Genomic DNA, 20,337 nt, shown 5'->3' with positions numbered 1-20,337 from the left:
ACCTCAAATGTTAAGTCCCATAGTGCTCAGAGCCATTTGAACCATTTGAAGCTTATGTACGTGTCATCTGTAAGAGTCGTATCTAGAAGTATCAGGGGTCCCATATCACTCCAAATGCACACTCCCCACACCATTAGAGAGCCTCCACCAGCGTGAACAATCCTCTGCTGACATGCAGTTTCCATGGATTCATAGGTAGCGTCCTCGCTTCCCACGCCCGGGTTCCCGGGTTCGATTCCCGGCGGGGTCAGGAATTTTCTCTGTCTCGTGATGACTGGGTGTTGCGTGATGTCCTTAGGTTAGTTAGGTTTAAGTAGTTCTAAGTTCTAGGGGACTGATGACCATAGATGTTAAGTCCCATAGTGCTCAGAGCCATTTGAACCATGGATTCATAAGGTTGTCTCCTAAGCACTACACAGCCATCCATTGGATACTGTTTGGAACGAGACTCACCCAACAGGCAGCATGTTTCCAGTCATCAACCGTCCAATGTCGGTATTGTCGGACCAAGATGAGGCGTAAAGGTTTGTGTCGTATAGTCATCAATGGTACAGGAGTGGCCCTTCGCCTCAGAAAGCTCATATTGACGATGTTTCGTTGACTTGTTCGCATGTTGTCACTTTTTGATGGCCCAGCACTGAAATCTAAAAATGGTTCAAATGGCACTAAGCACTATGGAACTCAACATCTGAAGCCATCAGTCCGCTAGACTTAGAACTACTTAAACCTAACCTTAGGACATCACACACATCCATGCCAGGGACAGGATTCGAATCTGCCACCGTAGCAGCAGCGGGGTTCCGGACTGAAGCGCCTGGAACCGCTCGGTCACAGCGGCCGGCCATTGAAATCTGCAGCAATTTGCGGAAGGGTTTCACTTCTGTCACGACGAACGATTCTCTTTAATCGTCGTTTGTCCCGTTCTTGAAAGGGTTTCACTTCTGTCAAGATGAACGATTCCCTTCAGTCTTCGTTGGCCCAGTTCTTGCAGGATTTTTTTCCGGCCGCAGCGATGTCGGAGAATTGATGTTTTACCGTATTCCAGATATTCACGGTACACTCGTGCAATGGTCGTATGGGAAAATTGCCACTTCAACGGTACGCCGGAGATGCTGTGTCCCATCTTTCGTGTGCTGACTATAACACCACGTTCAAACTCACTCAAATCTTGGTAACTTGTTGCCTCTTAACATACGTCTGTATTTTAATACGCATGCCTATACCAGTTTCTTTGGCGTTGAATGTAGATTGTAGAACATATTCATGAAATCTTAGTGATAATTTCTGACACTTATAGTCCGTAAGTTGATGCTTTTTTATTTTAATGCATACGAGGTTGCTCTCTAGTAATGAGTCGATGGCCTGCAGAGATATGACAGTAATGCTAGACTGGTTGTGGTGTTGGGGCAGACGCGCCGACGTGCCGCGACGAGCGCGAGCAGCTGCTGGGCGCGCTGAAGCACGAGACGGTGGCGCTGCGCTGCGAGGTGGACGCCAGCCCGGCGCCGCTCGCCTTCCACTGGACCTTCAACAACTCGGGCGAGCTGGCCGAGGTGCCGCCGGCGCGCTACACCAGCCTCGGCGCCATCTCCTCCCTCAACTACACCCCCGTCTCCGATATGGACTACGGCACGCTTGCCTGCTGGGCCACCAACGCGGTCGGCAACCAGCGGGCGCCGTGCGTCTTCCAGGTAGTGGCCGCAGGTAAACGAAACCTCCCAAGCCGCCGACGGGCCTCACCGCCTTGCCTCGCGTGCACTGCGGCAGCGCTTTGCACCAGCCTCTCACTGCTGCACCGCTGCACAAGCGCGTGCCAACTTGGCACATGTCTATGATTTCAAAAAGTCTATAGGTAGTGCTGTCGTCCACCCATATATCGCACTCCAGGACGGTAACAGAAGATACAAATATTTTCTGTAGATGTTGTTGTTGTTGTTGTGGTCTTCAGTCATGAAACTGGTTGGGTGCAGCTCTCCATGCTACTCTATCCTGTCAAGCTCCTTCATCTCCCACTACCTACTGCAGCCTACATCCTTCTGAATCTGCTTAGTGTATTCATGTCTGGGTCTCCCTCTACGATTTTTACCCTCCACGCTGCCCTCCAATACTAAATTGGTGATCCCTCGATGTCTCAGAACATCTCTTACCAACCGATCCCTTCTTCTAGTCAAGTTGTGCCACAAGCTCCTCTTCTCCCCAATTCTATTCAATACCTCCTCATTAGTTATGTGATCAACCCATCTAATCTTCAGCATTCTTCTGTAGCACCACATTTCCAAAGCTTCTGTTCTCTTCTTGTCTCAGCTATTTGTCGTCCACGTTTCACCTCCATACATAGCTACACTCCATACAAACACTTTCAGAAACGAGTTCCTGACATTTAAATCTATAGTCGATTTTAATAAATTTTTTTCTTCAGAAACGCTTTCCTTTCCATTGCCAGTCTACATTTTATATCCTCTCTACTTCGACCATCATCAGTTATTTTGCTCCCAAAATAGCCAAACTCCTTTACTACTTTAAGTGTCTCATTTCCTAATCTAATTCCCTGAACATCACCCTACTTAATTCGACTACATTCCATTATCCTCGTTTTACTTTTGTTGATGTTCATCTTACACCCTCCTTTCAAGACACTGTCCATTCCGTTCAACTGCTCTTCCAAGTCCTTTGCTGTCTCTTACAGAATTACATTATCATCGGCGAACCTCAAAGTTTTTAATTCTTCTCCATGGATTTTAATACCTACTCCGAACTTTTCTTTTGTTTCATTTATTGCTTGCTCAATATACAGATTGAATAACATCCCTTCCCAACGGCTGCTTCCCTTTCATGTCCCTCGACTCTTATAACTGCCATCTGCTTTCTGTACAAATTGTAAATAGCCTTCGCTCTCTGTATTTTACCCCTGCCACCTTCAGAATTTGAAAGGGGGTATTCCAATCCACATTATGAAAAGTTTTCTCTAAGTCTACAAATGTTAGAAACGTAGGTTTGCCTTTCCTTAATCTTTTTTCTAAGATAAGTCGTAGGGTCAGTATTGCCTCACGTGTTCCAACATTTCTACGGTATCCAAACTGATCTTACCCGAGGTCGGCTTCTATCAGTTATTTCATTCGTCTGCAAAGAACTGGCGTTAGTATTTTGCTGCTGTGACTTATTAAACTGATAGTTCGGTGATTTTCACATCTGTCAACACCTGCTTTCTTTGGGATTGGGATTATTATATTCTTCTTGATTTCTGTAGATACCGCTGTGTAACTTAAAGAGTTCAGAGGACGTCGTAAAGGTTCCATGATTTCCTACTATAATAAATATGTCCAAGAGACTATTTACGGTCAAACAGGTATCTTCAAGACAAATCAACACTGCATCGAGTTGAATGACGGTTCCTTACAAGGAGTACTCCCCATTGCACCCCCTTCAGATTTAGTGGTTCCCATTCGAAAGCTACTTTCTTTCGGCTGCTAATAGAGTAGTTGTGCAGAACCAACTGCTATTGTAAGTTCCCTCCTTACACCTGGCTGTTCCAAACGGAAGTCACACCATAACACAGACATAATTTCAATAAGGCGAACAGCAGGAAAAAACGAAAGAAATTTGGCACGAGGGAGATTTGAACATGGCTCGTCCGCACGGTAGCCCAACACTGTCATAATATATTTTTCTTTTAAATCTCATTTTGATCATTGTTCATTGCATTTGTTCGGGGCGGACGTGTCATGACTCTTCAGTTCTAGATCACCGTTGATCCATTCACCCAGTTTTTTTTGGTAGTTTTTTTTTTTGCCGAGGGCACCTGATCCTATGACCGAACATGCTGAGCTACCGTGCCAGTTCCAATTAACCACGACGCCATTTCTTTTCACGGCTGCACTGTATTGCACATCCGTTCTTGGACCATTCAATGTTTCTATTTTGCTCTTTTGCACAGTCCAGTTCACATTCTTCCAGTTATGATGCTCGGCCGCTGCGGCCTGCCCCGAGCGGTTCTAGGCGCTTCAGTGCGGAACCGCGCTGCTGCTACGGTCGCAGGTTCGAATCCTGCCTCGGGCATGGATGTGTGTGATGTCCTTAGGTTAGTTAGGTTTACTTAGTTCTATGTCTAGGGGACTGATGACCTCAGATGTTAAGTCCCATCATAGTGCTTAGAGCCATTTGAACCATTTTAGAGCCGCTCGGCCACAGCGGCCGGCAGGTGACTCCATCAGATGTTTTCTCTGGAACTGGAAAAACAGCGGAAAGTAATCACAGACTAATTAGTCACACGAATTTTAAATAGTGTCACCGTAATGAAAATATACCATCGCGTCGTCGTACAAGATACTCGAAGAGAGGTGAAAACCATACTGTAATCATCACAGGTCAGTTTGAAATTTTTATCTAAGCTTTTACTGGCTGTTTATGTATTTATGCACCAACAAATTATCTGCATGACCTTCACAGAATCGTGAGCGTTTTTACAAGCTCTCCGTTAAAAAAGTTGAGAATTTATAAGTTGGTACTGCCCGTATTACCGTCTCGTGACGTATTTAGTGTTTCAGCTGAAACACTCCGTGTGGAATTTTGTATTGACAAAGTTTAACTTTCATGTTATTTGCATGTCGCCTTCGTAGTTCTGCAATTTTAAGTACCAGTACTGCATTAACTGCGGAATTTAGTTCGTTGGTCCTCGTACCTGTGATACAAGCGTTCGCCGTCAGTAAACAGTAGTGTGCGTTTTAGATACTTCCATTTAATGCTTCCCATTTCATAAGCCTTATGCCGTATAACCACCTGCTTATCTGGGTGGTAGCGTGCTCACCTCCAATTCAAGCGGCCCGGGTTCGATTCCCGACCGCGTTGAAGATTTTCTTCGCCTGGAGACTGGGTATTGTGTTGTCCTCATTATCAATTCATCCTCATCACCGGCGCGCAACTCGCCCAATGTCACGTAGAAAAATAAGACTAGCACTTGGCGGTCATACTTCCCCGAATGGGGCGTCCCGGCCAACGATACCATACGCTCATTTCTATCAGATTACCTGAGGAGTGTAAAAACGAATGAATAGTCATTCTAGTCGGCGGTTTAAAATTATCGTTTAACGCGAAAGCCTTGTATCAGCTTTCCTATTTCTGAAAGTTCTAGTTGCTGTATAATGAGATGTTCCTACCTTTTCCACGTACGTTAAGCATTGTCGTAATGCTAAAAGACAACTTGTCTTGTACAGTCGCTGTTTTCGACTCATACTATAAATCACTCTTTTTCTGATAACGAGTATCCAGGGTTCGATTCCCGGCGGGGTCAGCGATTTTCTCTGCCTCGTGATGGCTGGGTGTTGTGTGATGTCCTTAGGTTAGTTAGGTTTAAGTAGTTTTAAGTTCTAGGGGATTGATGACCTAAGATGTTGAGTCCCATAGTGCTCAGAGCCATTTGAACCAATTTTTTAATAACTAGTAAATTTCGAGGTATAAACAGCCATCTTGGCCTCTAGCTAGTGCTCGTGACTTTAGGGTCGTGAAGAAACTTTCTTTTCATGATCCTTTTTATAAAGTAAACTGAACATATAGAAATGAAACCTCAAAGTACTTAACAATCAACGAAAAGGAAATGTAAATTACACTTCAATTGACACATCGAATATTAACTACGTAATCTGTTCAATTGCACTTAATATTCTGCCATCGGACTCCGGGAAGGGGACCAAACAGCGAGATCATAGGTCCCATTGGATTAGGGAAGGTTGGGGAAGATGGTCGGCAGTGCCCTTTTAAAGGATCCATCCAGGTATTTTCCCGAAGCGATTAAGGGAAATCACGAAAACATAAATCAGGCTTGTCGGATGCGGGTTTGGAACATTATCCTCAAGAATGCAAGTCCAGTGTGTTAACCACTGCAACACCTCGCTCGGTTAAGAGCGACGCGAACACAGCGTATTTGATTCCTATAAATGTATTTAACGAAAGAGGAGAGTATCGAAAGCCGAAGGGAATATAGTAGTATTTGTGCGAAATAATACCATTTTGTCATATTATTGACTACAGATCGGAAATGTTTTTACTGCCCACACTTCACAAAAATCTAGTTTAGGCTTTTAGTCATTATGAGATCATCTCGACGAAACCTATCACAGAGTTAGTTTTAATGAAATATACCATGTGTAATGTGCAGGTGACTTCAGATAATGGCTTACTTGTGAACATTGGAAAGGCATTTTTGTAAGCGCCATTTCTCGTGAATGTACTAAATTTCATTTGTGTTTTGCTGATATATTCCCGCTCGGGATCGGACCTATCCATCGCTGAATTTATCTGGTCCTTCCATCATAAATAGCTCTATACGTATCTTCTTCTTCTTCCGTTTGTGCCATTTCCCTGCGGTTACGCACGGTCGGCATGGTTAATCGTATTTGGCAAGGTTAATTTAAGGGGTGGCCGGATGCCCTCCTTGCTGCCACCCGTACTCCCCGGGGCACAATGAGTGCACCCCAATTGTCTGCGTCTAGTGTAATCCATGAAATAATGCGAATGTGTTCAGAAATCTGGGAGCCATATATCAGAGGCGGGACATGGCGATCAGCCCAGTATTCACCTAATGGCATGTGGAAAACCAAATAAGAACCACATCCAACTGGCCGACACACCGGCCAGCTAGATTCGATCTGGGGATGACGCGCCTATCCGAGTCCAGGAAGCAGTGCATTACCGCTGTCGTCTAACCTGGCGAGTAAATCACTCAATACGTATTTTTGTAGATATTTCGTAGTTGTGATTGATTTTGTTGACTGGACACTGATCGTCCACTGCCTGACAGAAAAAGTGTAGTATCAAAATGACACGGTCGGATGTCAATGTTGCCTCACACACACATGCGACCATCGGTGCATGTATAAATGTTTACAGCCGCGCAGGGTCGCCGCGTGGTCTGGGGCGCCTTACCACGGTTCGCGAGGCTCGCTACCGTCGAAGTTTGAGTTCTCCCCCGGGCGTGGGTGCTTGTTTTACCCTTAGCGTAAGTTATTTTAAGTCAGATTAAGTAGTCAGTAAGCCTAGGAACCTCTGACCTTACCAGTTTGTTCCCATAGGAACTTACCTCCACGACCACCACCATAAATATTTAGCCTCGTAATTTCACGTGATACGTAGAAGGGCCACCAGAGTGCATTAGTCCTGTTTGTGTTTAGTGTTCTACAAGGGGCGTGAACAGCATCAGATGTCGAGTGATCACTGTGAAGAACATGGAGATGGTACCTACTCCTGTAAGACAGCGCCATCAACATCTGACAGAGTAGAAAGGGGCCTTATTGTGGGTCGACATTTGGTCAGTGATTGAATCGTGCAGTGTCGAGATTTATGGAGTACTTTGATGTGTTAGCGGCTCAGTGTTACACAGCTTGTGAACGTGTTGATCGGCGTTCTCGACGTTGCAGTCAATCACGATTGACCATGAAAAGGGAGTCTCTTAGTATTTTGTGCCAGGCTTATTGGTACCCCTTCGCAAGTACGACTACCATCCGAGAACAAGTACTGGACTTCCTACTACATACAGTGCAAACACTTACCGTTGGTCGCAGACTAGCAGCAACCGGATCATGGAATTACCGTCCCATCAGTATGCTGCCTTTAACACCACAATACAAACGGCTGTGTTTGGAATGGTGCCTTGGCCAGGAAGCACGGATGGCTAAGGAATAGCATCGCATCGTGTTCAACTACGAATTGCTGCTCTGCACCATCCAGGATGACCATGATCGGCGAGTATGGTGGTGACCTGAGAAGAATATAATATTCTGGAGAGGCACAACAGTGTCACTCCTCGGGTCATGATGTGGGGAACGGTAGGATACGATGTCAGGTCACGGTGGGTAGTGTTTATGGAAGACTGATAGCACGTCACGGACATCCTTTGTCCCCACTATGTTGCTTTTCATGCGATATCATCGTGTGCCAGTTTTCAAAAGAATAAAGCTCGTCTCAGTGGACTGTCTGCGCGATGTTCAGGTACTAGCGTTGTCAGTCGGACCCAGAGTTCTGTCCCCAAAAGAACATGTGTGGAACTATCTTGCACTCAACTCACTCACAATATCTGTATTCAGTTTACAAAGCACCAGTTATAACAGTTATGGGTCAGTTGCTATTGAAAAGGAAATAACGGCTTTATGACACTCTTACAGATAGAATTAGTGCATACACCCAGTCCATAAGGGGTGCTACGTAGTGGACTCATATTGCCAAGTTCCTTGTAAATTTGACCCGGTTTTGCTATTATCGAAGTAACATTACATACCCTCACAACGCATGAAGTTTCATTTCGTTTCTTCCTCCCCTTCTGGACAGTACATAATTTTCTCAGTCTTTCATAATCATACGATGAGTCTATACGTGTTTAAGAACATAACACTATCTTCGTTTCGGTTGGCATGATTTACTCCGATCGCTGATCATTTTCCAGTCTTATAGCGTCTCGCATCTATTTGCTTACAACGCACACTCCCTGTGTGTAATTGCTTTCTATCCAATTGATATGCATTTAGCACATAGTTAATTCATTCATCGTCTGCTCTGATGTCAACCTGGTAAGGATTCGAACGCTAGAACAACAGTAAAGTTGATTGTGATTTTCAAGGATTCTCCGAAGAAACTAGTCTGCTATTTGTCTTTCCTGCTAAGATCTCAATTAGTGATACAATTTCATACCACTTAGTAGTATTTCCCAGTTTATTGAAACAAAAAAGGTTCAGAAGGTTTCCAGTGATTTCGTAATTGGATACTATGGGTATTATGTGTCCATGATGGCTCTGGACACCACAAGCTGCATGTAATTTCGAGCGAATCATGATCGCAGCCGCATCAAATACGTATTTTAACTCTACTAAGAATTTCGGCATTTCCTCCCATTTTCATGTGCATCACTTGGCGTCGGTTAAAGAAACTCCAACCATCATCATTATATAACACTAACGGTGACGATATAAAATGATTTGTTCAGCCGACGCCGTATGATATTCGACCACTTGAAAGCGGAATAAGGCTCGAGTCCGGTAATGGAGCTGCATCTGAGGAGGTTCTATTGAAATGGTGATCACCTGCTGGGCACCATCGTCACCTTTCTCTTTGTTATGTGTATATTTGTCTTAAATTCATCTTATTTCTCTAGAGAGCTTGTTCTGAGTGGAAGCACAGTCTAAAATATCCTGTGATTCTGTAAGATTACACATCGTTCCTGTTGATGACAGTGTCGTTGGCGAACAACGTAAGAGGTGTGAAGATACTTTGTGATAAACTGTGTACGTGTATTTAAAACATTAGAGATCCTACTTCACTTCCTCGGAAAATTCACGGTTTTCTATCCACTTCTGTTCAGCGTTCGACGTACTGCTTGACTTGGTATGTAGATATTTGTAAACATACTTCATATACTTCAATGATAGTTATCGGTCTACTATGTAATACTGTATCGGACTCTTTTTGAAAATCTAGGCAGATGAGCTGTTCAGCTGGATCTACTATTTGTTAAATATCGTCTTTCCGAAGAATAACTTTTCCTGACTCCGTAATGCTTTACTAAGTGAAGACTACTTTTCCTTTAGGAACATCGGGAAGAAAGAACTTCGAATTCGCTTTAGTGTACTGCACCAGACAGCCCTATGCGTCAAGGGTCTGAAATTTTGCCTTTCATTCTATTATTGAGTTTGTAATGTCGTGTATGTGACCCAGGCTTCTTTTTATTCACGCTTGACCATAGAACGTTTCGAAAAAGATGCACGTAGATTGCTGGAAATTACCGGCCAAACGTCTGTTGTGGATGTTCCACCACGATTGTAGTCGATAGTGAAGTTGGACACAGCTTATATTTCGTGAAAAGTAGATAATAAATTAAGTGCTCGTTTGCTAAAATACGTTAAGTCCTATCACGTTATAAAACAACTGACCTCCTCACAATCGAACGTTACTCTCTCGCTACCTCGGAGCACCCCGCAACACCAATAGTACTTATTCATACTCAGTAAGTTCTGCTACAATCAATATATTAGTCAAACAAGAATAATTTTCCATTAATAAGATATTCAACGCAAAAGACGCTATGAAACTTTATAATGCGAAATTCGTTATTGAGGCGAACCACTGCGATCTGGAATGAGGCGCCACCCTAATTTCTCGTACTATGTTGTGACTCGGAACGTTCGCAGCCGTTTCCAGTTCCCTAACAGGCTACGAAGAAAAATTACTGAGTAATGGGCGAGCGCTCTTATTTGCCGAAAGTTACAACGACTTTCATTTTAACGGCAAACAGGACGACAAGCCTTTATCCCGGCAGACAACTTTCCAGTGCGACTCTTTAATTAACGCATCCCATTCACTGAAAGCTCAGCCGCTGTTTAAGCTAATTTGTATGGCAGTTCCTTATTAAGTATGAGCACGGCTTTCGGCTAGCAAACTCCTACTTTACTGCAGCTCTTGTTTCTGCAACTGCGCTTTGCCCAATTCTAACGTAAAATATCCAAGTACTTATTTCATTAAAAATTAAATGAATCTTACGTAACGTTCAATTAAAACGGAATAAGAGAAACGATTCACTGCATTCTGGAATAAATTCTTGATGTTCTCCTTGCGTAATTAATGCCTGGTAAAGAAAACTTGAGCGAAAGATGGACCACGCTGAGGTTCCTAAACTGGCACGATGGCCTGAGTAGTGGAGCTATCCTGCGATTCGTTTCCTGCCATTTCATCCACGGCTAAGAAATCCTAAGCATGTTTCCACTTCAATGCACTCAGTATTTCTTAGGTATTATTTAGAATTTCCCAACAAGTAGGTCTTATGAAGAACAGTACGTTCCAGCAGTATCGCTTGCATCATTAGCTACCAGATGAGAAATGATACAGTGAATCCTGTATTTCCTTGTTTTATACAACCTGACGCAAATTATTTTACTTGATGCTATTATTATAGGTTTCTACATATTAATGCCGATAGACGAGCTGAGGATGTAAGCTAAATATCTGCAAAAACTAAGTCCTGCATACGCTTCCGACTGACTACATTGGGACACTAACGCCTGATCAACATTAACTGAAGTCATGAAAACTTATTTTCAGAACTGTCATTGTCATAGTATGTAGAGAAAAAGATCTTAATCGACGATATGAGGACTTCAACAAATTGCAGATAGGTATCAGAAGGTCTGAAGGGTGATAATCGATCCAGCTAATCGACGAGACTTTCATTGATCTCTGAATAATTTGAGGGCGAGAAAATCTGTAGGACTCGACGAGATACCTTTGGAACCTATAAACTGAGCACCGAAATGGGTAAACAGAGCAAAAAATAAATGAAAAGATGGCGACAGGAACAGAAGAGCTTTACTGAACATCAGTACACGGGAAGAGTGGAAGAACTTAAATAATTGTCTTATCTAAGAAGCAATATTCACTTGGGACAACATAATATTAGTGAAGCACGGACTTATTTGGTTATCAAATGAGCGCTACTGGCATAAATTATTTTCGTGATACTGAGGAAGAAGTTTTACGAGACTGCACATCTGAAAAGAATCATTGATGTGTAATTTGAACACTAGCAAAACTTCTGAGCTGTATAGTCGTAAGACTATCAGATTTGCATTTAAGTTGAGGTGGTCTTAGAATCCCCGTTTCTCCGTTTGGATTTATGTTTTCCATGTGTTCGTTGAATTATATCACTATATTCCGTGGCCCGTGTCCTGCCACAAGGGCACCCCCAATCCTAATTATTCTGTCCTTAGCCATTAATGAAAAAGTGTACTAAGTGGCCAGACATAAATGAAAATAGAGCTACCAGAATGCGAATTTGTCGAGATAAGATTATGGAAAATCCTTTGCCAGGATAATAGATGTAATAGTTAAACATCAACTTATTGATCTTTCTTTCGTACTTAACTTGGCACGAGAGAGAAGCGAATTAAGCAAAATTGGAAGGTCGTAGCACTGGAAATAATACGTTTGTGTGAATGAAAAGATTAGTGCATGATGTGTCGAAGGTGAGGACAGCATCAAATAAAAGTAATATCGATGGTTGGAAAAATAAGAAATCGTAATTCGTCTCTCGAAATCAAGCACAAACTAAAAGAATCTAGAAACGTTTATTTTCTTCCTTCAGCTAAATGACGAATTTGTTTCATGGTAAGTACATCTGAACAGTGATGCGTAAATTACTCCTTCGACTTGAGGCTAGTCTATACGCTACATTATAGGGACGTCACCCAGAGCCGTATTCAGCCTCATATTCATAAGTCAACGAGAACTAAGTTGATACCTTAGAAGACAGTGATACATCAAAATCGGCAATTTGCAAGTAACCCAACAGCCAGTGTGTCACGTAGAGGCGGGCCAAATACAGAGGTACGGAAGAGAAAGTGAGGTTATCTTGAATGACGAACGATTTTCGTACCACGTCACTGCTGCTTGTGCGATTCAACAGATTTGTCCTGAAACTGCCTTCGTTTTTTCTTTATACATCATTCTGATATAGTGGCTTCTAAAACTGCGTCAGTATATCTTTTTCCTCCTTCATAACCTGCACTCTTGCAGGTGTAACTCCAGACAATCGTTTCTCATGTGAATAACTGTAGTCTATTTTCGACCTTTCCACCTTCCAGCGCAGAAAAACCCACCCATGCTCTCTCTCTCTCTCTCAGGTCGTGGCATAACTTTAATGCACATATACAGAAGCTGGCAGTATCACATACACAAGGGGAATGCATTGGCGCATTTATACTCATGGGATTCACGTAGAAAGGTTTCCGACGTCATTACGACCACACGACGAGAATTAACATATTTTCAAATCGGGGAGGGGTTTAGAGGTAGACGCACGGTGCGTTCCATTACGGAAAACGTTAGGGAATTCAAAATTTGATCTACAGTGTCAAGACTATGCCGAGTTTACCAAAACGCTCACCCCGTACAAGGCAGTAGCCGACGGCTTTCACTTAACGACAGAGAGCAGCGGCGTTTGGGTAGAGTTGTCAGTACTAACAAACAAGCAACTCAACGTCAAATAACCACAAAAATCTATGTGGGACATACGACGAACGTATCCCTCAGTACAGCGCGGCGAAATCTGACGTTAATGGACTATGACAGTAGACGATCGACTCGAGTACCTTTGCTAACAGCACGACGCCACTTGCTGCGCTTCTCCTGACCCCGTGACCAAACGGTTGGCGCGCGGAGGAGCCGCGCGTTCTAGGGCGCCATGTCATGGTCCGCTCGCCCCCTCCCCCCCCCGTAATAGTTTGAGTCCTCCTTCGGACATGGATGTGTGTGTCGTCTTTAGAATAACTTAGTTTAAGTTAGATTAAGTAGTGCGAAAGCTTAGGGATCGATGACCTCAGTAGTTTGGTCCCATACGACCTTACCACAACTTTCCAAATTTTTTGCCCTAACGGTTGACCCCAGACGACTGGACAACGATGGTCTGAGCAGATGAGTCCCGATTTTAATTGGTAAGAGCTGACTGTAGCGTTCGAGTGGTTCGCAGACACCACAAAGCATTGTGCCTTGCCAACAAGGCTCTGTGTAGGCTGGTGGTAGCTCCGTAAAGGTGTGAGCTGTGTTTGCATGGAATATTTAATCCTCTGGTCGAGTTAAACCCATCGCCGATCATGTGAAGCCTTTCACGGAGTTTATGTTGCCAAACAACGATGGAATTTTTATGGATGACAATGCACCATGTCACCGGATTAAAATTGTTCGCGATTGGTTAGAAGAACATTTTGGACAATTGGAGTGGATGATTTGGCCATCCAGATCGCCCGAAATGAATCCCATAGAACATCTATGCGAGACAATCGAGAGGTCAATTCATGAACAAAATCCTGCCTCGACAACACTTTTGCGATTATGGACGGCTAAAGGGGCAGCATGGTTCAATACTTTTGCAGGGGAGTTTCAACGACTTGGTGAGTCCAAGCTTTGTCGCTGTACAAGAGGAGGTCCGATGCGATTTTACGAGCTATCCTGTAACATTTGTCAACTCAGTGCTCGCACACACACACACACACACACACACACACACACACACACACACACACACACACACACACACACACACCCTAACATGTACACAGACTCTCTTATACATCTTTACTTTGTGTTTCGACTATGGACAACAATGTTCCCGAACAAATCAAAAGCATTACTTTAGTTATTATCACTTTGGATCCGTGTAGTTACTGAAGGCAATTAATTTTTCCTGTTATACGCGTTTCCCCTTTATTATCAGAAAGGATTCTTGAGTGACATGAAATATATGGATATTTCTGTTTACACAATTTTATTTTACATGTTGGATATTTTACAAATCTGGAACTTTCTGATTTTCTATGACTTCATCGTAGTTTAAATTTGTAATACATTTTCACAGACACTGTGTCACATATGTTGTTGTTCCGGCTTTAAAGCTGGCCCTTTGCTTTATTTGCAAACGAAATTTCATTTGCACATCACTAGGAAATCAAATTTCAGTTTCTTGATGTTATTTTTTGTATGTTGTTGCGAACTGTCGAATGTTACAACTGTCGCTCATTGTTGTTGCTCATTACTATCGTGATTTTTTGTTTACTATGGGTGTAGCGTTCCAGAATGTGAAATGCATTTCTGGTATCAGAGGACACTATAACATTTTGCCTGCGTATACTTTCAGCGAGATACCGCTTGTTAAAAAATCTTGGTCTGTTATTAGTTTTCGATTACGTCTGTCGAAAGATTATGAAATTTAAGACATGGAGAATCAGACTGAAGAACAAAATGTCAAACACACAATACCTACATAAATGGTACGTGATTATGAATTTGATCGTAGTTCCTAAATAACACACCAGCGTCTTTAGTACCAGTTACTAGCAGAACGCGCTGGAGTTATATGAAAGCGACATGACTGAATTTGATTGATTGGGGGAGGAGACCAGACAGCGAGGTCATCGGTCTCATCGGATTAGGGAAGGACGGGGAAGGAACTCAGTCATGCCCTTTCAAAGGAACCATCCCGGCACTTGCCTGGAACGATTTAGGGAAATCACGGAAAACCTAAATCAGGATGGTAGGACCCGGGATTGAACCGTCGTCCTCCCGAACGCGAGTCCAGTGTTCTAGCCACTGCGCCACCTCGCTCGGTGAAAGCGACATGATAAACAGTACCAAAATGAACTTTTTGCTAAGAACAGAAGCTTAAATGATGGATCCTAACTCCTTCACAAAAGGATTGTTGGTAAACATTAGTAGTAAAAAGTCCGCCCAGGTAACTGATCGGTCAGCGTGACGGAATGTCATGCAAAGGGTCCCGGGTTCGATTCCCAGCTGGGTTGGAGATTTTCTCCGCTCATGGATTGGTCGATGTGTTGCCATCATCATCATCATCATCATCATCATCATCATCATCATATCATCCCTATCGACACGCAAGTCGCCGAAGTGGTGTCAACTCAAAAGATTAGCACAGGCTAAAAATGGTTCAAATGGCTCTGAGCACTATGGGACTCAACTGCTGTGGTCATAAGTCCCCTAGAACGTAGAACTACTTAAACCTAACCAACCTAAGGACATAACACACATCCATGCCCGAGGCAGGATTCGAACCTGCGACCGGAGCAGTCGCACGGTTCCGGACTGCGCGCCTAGAACCGCGAGACCACCGCGGCCGGCTTAGCACAGGCGACCGGTCTACACGAAGGGAGGCCCTAGCCGCACGACATAACGTTTCAGTAGTAATAAGAATGAAATATTTTTTTGTAATTAAGATAAGACGTATGTGTGTGTAATTGCTCCATGCAAAGCAAGTTTTTAAACTAGATAAACCATTCATGGCAGACCTCGCGCGTATGTGAAATAAATAAGGTAAGTAAAATAAACTTCGTCAATTTTCCGCCATGTTCTCATCAAGTGTCGACCTTGGAATAGGCACTGACTTTTGTCTCCACCGATTTTGTGTCCATCTTTCTCTCGATCCACCTGTGCTTGATTTCGTTTGCATATTGTAATCTAGGATTTTATTGGGTAGTCTTTCATCTCTCATTTTATTCACATTTTGCTTCTTCCCATCTCTGTATTTACCTATTTTCTCATTGACAGCATGTACATTCAATGCATTCCGAAGTTTTTATACAATTTATTCTTGTGCACATGCTGGATCTGTCACCTTTCGCGCTTCCGTACAACTATACGGGCATCATCGTAGTAATATATAATTCAATTTCTTATCTTTTCGGGAAAAGGACACTTGAGAGATGGAAGAAATATAAAGAAGGGTAATGAAGGGAATGTGAATTGGAAGACAATTTTTGTACAAATGATGTGGGCGGTATGACAGCGCGAAAAGAATTTGGAACATCACTGGAAGACCTTAGTCAATACAAGGGCCTTTGGGGAGACGACATTCCATCGGGATTTTTTAGATTCTTGAGGGAGCCAGCTATGTCAAAACTACTCCACCCGGTGTAGAAGAAGTATGAGACACGCAAAATAATCCCAGACATAAAAAAAGAATGTTTCATTCCTTATTTTACGGCGATGTATGTCCGGAGAGAGCGGAATGTTTCTTTCACCTGCAGGGCCGTTGTGGTAGGAGGTGCGCAGTACCCCGCTGTGAGGTAATTTGGCAGCGTCACGGGCAGAGAACCAGCAGTCAGGAAACGCGCTCTGTCAAAGTGTTGGGTGTCATTTAGCGGTCGCGGCGAGCACCGGTGCGGTCGCGACCTTCCGGAGAGCCGATGCGAGAGACAGTCTAATTAAACGGTTCCGGCGGCCGGATAAACAGCTAATCCGAAAACGAGCCCAGGGCACGGCGCGGGGCTGAAACCGGAGTGGCAGATTTATCGAGGTTATTAATTTCCATTTCGCTGCCACAGCCTCTCTTCCCATGCTTGATACCCGGCGTAGCAGTGGTTCACCAGCAGCATTTCATTTGACAGATGTTACAATACCGCGCGTATCGTGCGCTACTGCAGTGTAAAGCGTGTTAAGGGCGTTATTTCTACCCGCTTTCAGGTTTACAGAAGATAGAAATGAGTGAGTAATGGAACGTCCACACGAATTTAATTCAGACAAGCTGATCCAGAAGCTGGTTAGGTTATGTGCCCGATTAATAATCGAGGAGATTAGTGTTGGATCATTGTTTAGATAAACCTTTTATATGTTGGTTTTCATTGAACTTACACAATTTCTTTACTCTCCTGTTCAATATTGCGTTACAACATTTTTTATTTCATTGCCTCACATTAATTATGAATTTTGGAACACCACTTTTATTTGAATGGCATCGTCAATACGCAAAACTGGCGCATTTGCGATACTGAGAATCCGCATTTCGCGATCTAGAAGTGTCTCACCCTCACCGGGTGTGTGTGTGTGGTGTATAGTGTACAGTCACGGAATAATGGGTGCGATATTTCTCGAGGGCACGATGACTACCGAATGATACGTGAAGGTTTTGGGAGATGATTATCCAAAGTGACATGAATTTCGAGAGGATGTGGTTCATGCAAGACCGAGGTCGAGTCCATCCAAGCACGAGAGTGTTTGATTTTCTGGAGGAGAACTCCGGGGTCCGGATTCAGGCTCTAGGGTACCCAGAGACCACTGGCGTAGGCATCGATGGCTGCCATATTCTCTGGATCTGAATACATACGACGCCTCTTCGTGGGACTCTATTAAACACAAGTTATACAGCATTAATCCCAAAACTATTTCTGAGCAGAAAACCACCATTCAGGAGGTCATCGGCAACATCGATATTCCGACACTTCAGAGCGACCTGCAGAATTTCGCTATTCGTCTACGCCTCATCATTGCCAATGATGGCAGGTATATAGAACATATCATTACATAAATCCGAATGTGTGTAGTGACTGTTGCTGTTGAATAAAGGAGTTTGTAACTAATTTACATTTTTTTTCATACAGTTCAATAATTGTCACACTGCACGCATGTACACAAGTACAATAAGTATGTACGTTCCACTTTTAATCCTAAACCACTGGACTGATTTCATCCAAATTTGCTATTCGTATCGTTTACTGTCTGGAAAGAATCACTGAGGTGGTAAGACCATCCACTTCTCAAAGGTGCGGGGATGGAGTGAGAAGACAGTGTCGCCCACGATTTGAGAATATCCATATTTCAATCACCCAGTATTTAAGAATGACATCTCTTCGGAGTCTTGCAACGAAGTTTAGGTGTAACCACAAAACGATGAATGGAAAAAAAAGTTTATCGATTACTACTGTTCGTGCACTAAAAGTGGCACATGAAATATGACGGTACAATTAATTATTTCTTTACTGATAACTGTATTTGTAACACATTTTGCACACAGCAAACACATGTACCATCGTATGTGCCAGAAAAATTATATCATTGTAGGAGACTCGTTCAGCAGATAAGACGTCATAAACACTGAATGTGTAACAAAGTTTCCTGCATGTGTTAACTTTTAAGTTATAATTTATTTGCTACTAACTCTATTCGCAAATACATTTCTCATGACGGTATCTGCATATCTCGCTATATGTGTATACAATAAAATATCATCGTATGACACATAATTGAGGCGATACATTGAAGCGCCAAAGAAATTGGTATAGGCAGGCGTATTCAAATACAGAGATATGTAAACTGGCAGAACATTGCTCTGCGGTCGCCAACGGCTCTATAAGACAACTGTTGGTAGATCGGTAACTGCTGCTACAATGGCCGGTTATCGAGATTCAAGTGAGTTGGAACGTGGCTTTATAGCCGGCACACGAGCGGTTGGACACAGCTTCTCCTACATAGCGATGAAGTGGAGATTTTCCCGTACGACCATTTCACGAGTGTACTGCGAATATCAGGAATCCGGTAAAACATCGAATCTCCTACATCGCTGCGGCCGGAAAAAGATCCTGCAAGAACGGGACCAACGACGACTGAAGAGAATCGTTCAATGTCACAGAAGTGCAACCATTCTGCAAATTGCTGGATATTTCAATGCTGGGCCATCAATAAGTGTCAGCCAGCGAACCCATTCAACGAAACATCGATATGGGCTTTCGGAACAGAAGTCTACTCGTGTACTCTTGATGACTGCATGACAGAAAGTTTTACACCTTGCCTGAACTCGTTAGCAGTGACAATGGACTGTTGATAATTGGAAACATGTTGATTTGTCGGAGGAGTCTCGTTTCAAATTATATCGAGTGGATGAAAGTGTACGGGTATGGACACAATCTGATAAATCCATGGACCCTGAATGTCAGCAGTAGACTGTTAAAGCTGGTGGAGGCTCTGTAATTGTGTGGGTCGTGACATGAATGTAAGCATCCTGTCTGGTCACCTGCATCCATTCACGTCTATTGTGCATCACGATGGACTTGAGCAATTCCAGCAAGACAATGCGACACCGCACACATCCAGAAAACCTACAGAGTGGCTCCAGAAACTGTCTTCTGAGTTTAAACACTTCAGCTGTCCACCAAACTCCCCAGACATGAACATCATTGGCCATATCTGGGATGCCTTGCAACGTGCTGTTCAGAAGAGATCTCCACCCCTCGTACTCTTACAGATTTAGGGACTGCCCTACAGGGTTCATGGTGTCAGTTCCCTCCAGCACTACCACAGACGTTATTCGAGTCCATACGACGTCGTTTTGAGGCACGTCTGTTTGCTCGCCGGAGACCTACACGATATTAGGTAGATAATGTGATTCTTTTGGTCTTCAGTATATGACGTCATAAACACAGCGACGAGCGTGGAACTGCCGCGTCACGCATGACTTTTTAATTCATTAATTCTTTCTACTAATTCTATTCACAATACATTTCATAGATAGTAATCACATTTCCCACTGGGTGTACCTGTAAAATTATATCATTGTATAGCACATATTTTAGGAGATGTGACGTCATGAACATTGAGGATGAAACTGCAAGGCGAAATACGAATGACAAACAAGCAAAATACGTGTACAGTACGTTTGAAATATGTTAAATATTTGTGAAATATATTTTAAATGTGCGTATGTGAACAAATCCAAGTGTAGATATTCATCCTGAACTACTGGACAATTTCAGTCTAATTTGGTACACATACTAGTTGCGTACTGGAAAGAAATACTGTAGGCCTTAGAACCATCAGCCTCCAATTAGGTTGAGTTTCACAACTTGGAGAAAGAAGGAAGGACGAGGAGATTGACTGACAGCGAGGGGGCAGGAGGTAATAGGTACAGGCGAGAGGAGGAGGAGATGGACAGAGATTTGGGAGGAAAAAATGGACAGAGAGAGGAGAGAGTAAGAGATCGACATAGGGAGGAAATAGGAGGAGGGTGTCTGAGACTGGGGATGGAAG

At 43.3% G+C, this 20,337-nt stretch overlaps 1 protein-coding gene across 2 annotated transcripts in view; it reads left to right on the top strand.

The window, feature by feature from the left end:
- LOC126266694 (neural cell adhesion molecule 2) overlaps positions 1 to 20,337 on the top strand; it is a 571,136-nt gene that overhangs the window by 405,058 nt on the left and 145,741 nt on the right. For both annotated transcript variants that reach the window (XM_049971131.1, XM_049971132.1), the window contains exon 9: positions 1,411 to 1,704. In XM_049971131.1, the coding sequence (XP_049827088.1) occupies positions 1,411 to 1,704 (294 nt within the window). The remainder of the gene's footprint in view (positions 1 to 1,410; positions 1,705 to 20,337) is intronic.

Source organism: Schistocerca gregaria, chromosome 4 (genome assembly GCF_023897955.1).
Source record: "Schistocerca gregaria isolate iqSchGreg1 chromosome 4, iqSchGreg1.2, whole genome shotgun sequence".
Lineage (NCBI taxonomy): Eukaryota > Metazoa > Arthropoda > Insecta > Orthoptera > Acrididae > Schistocerca > Schistocerca gregaria.
Note: the sequence above shows the minus strand (reverse complement) of the source record. Positions and strands in the feature narration are given on the sequence as shown.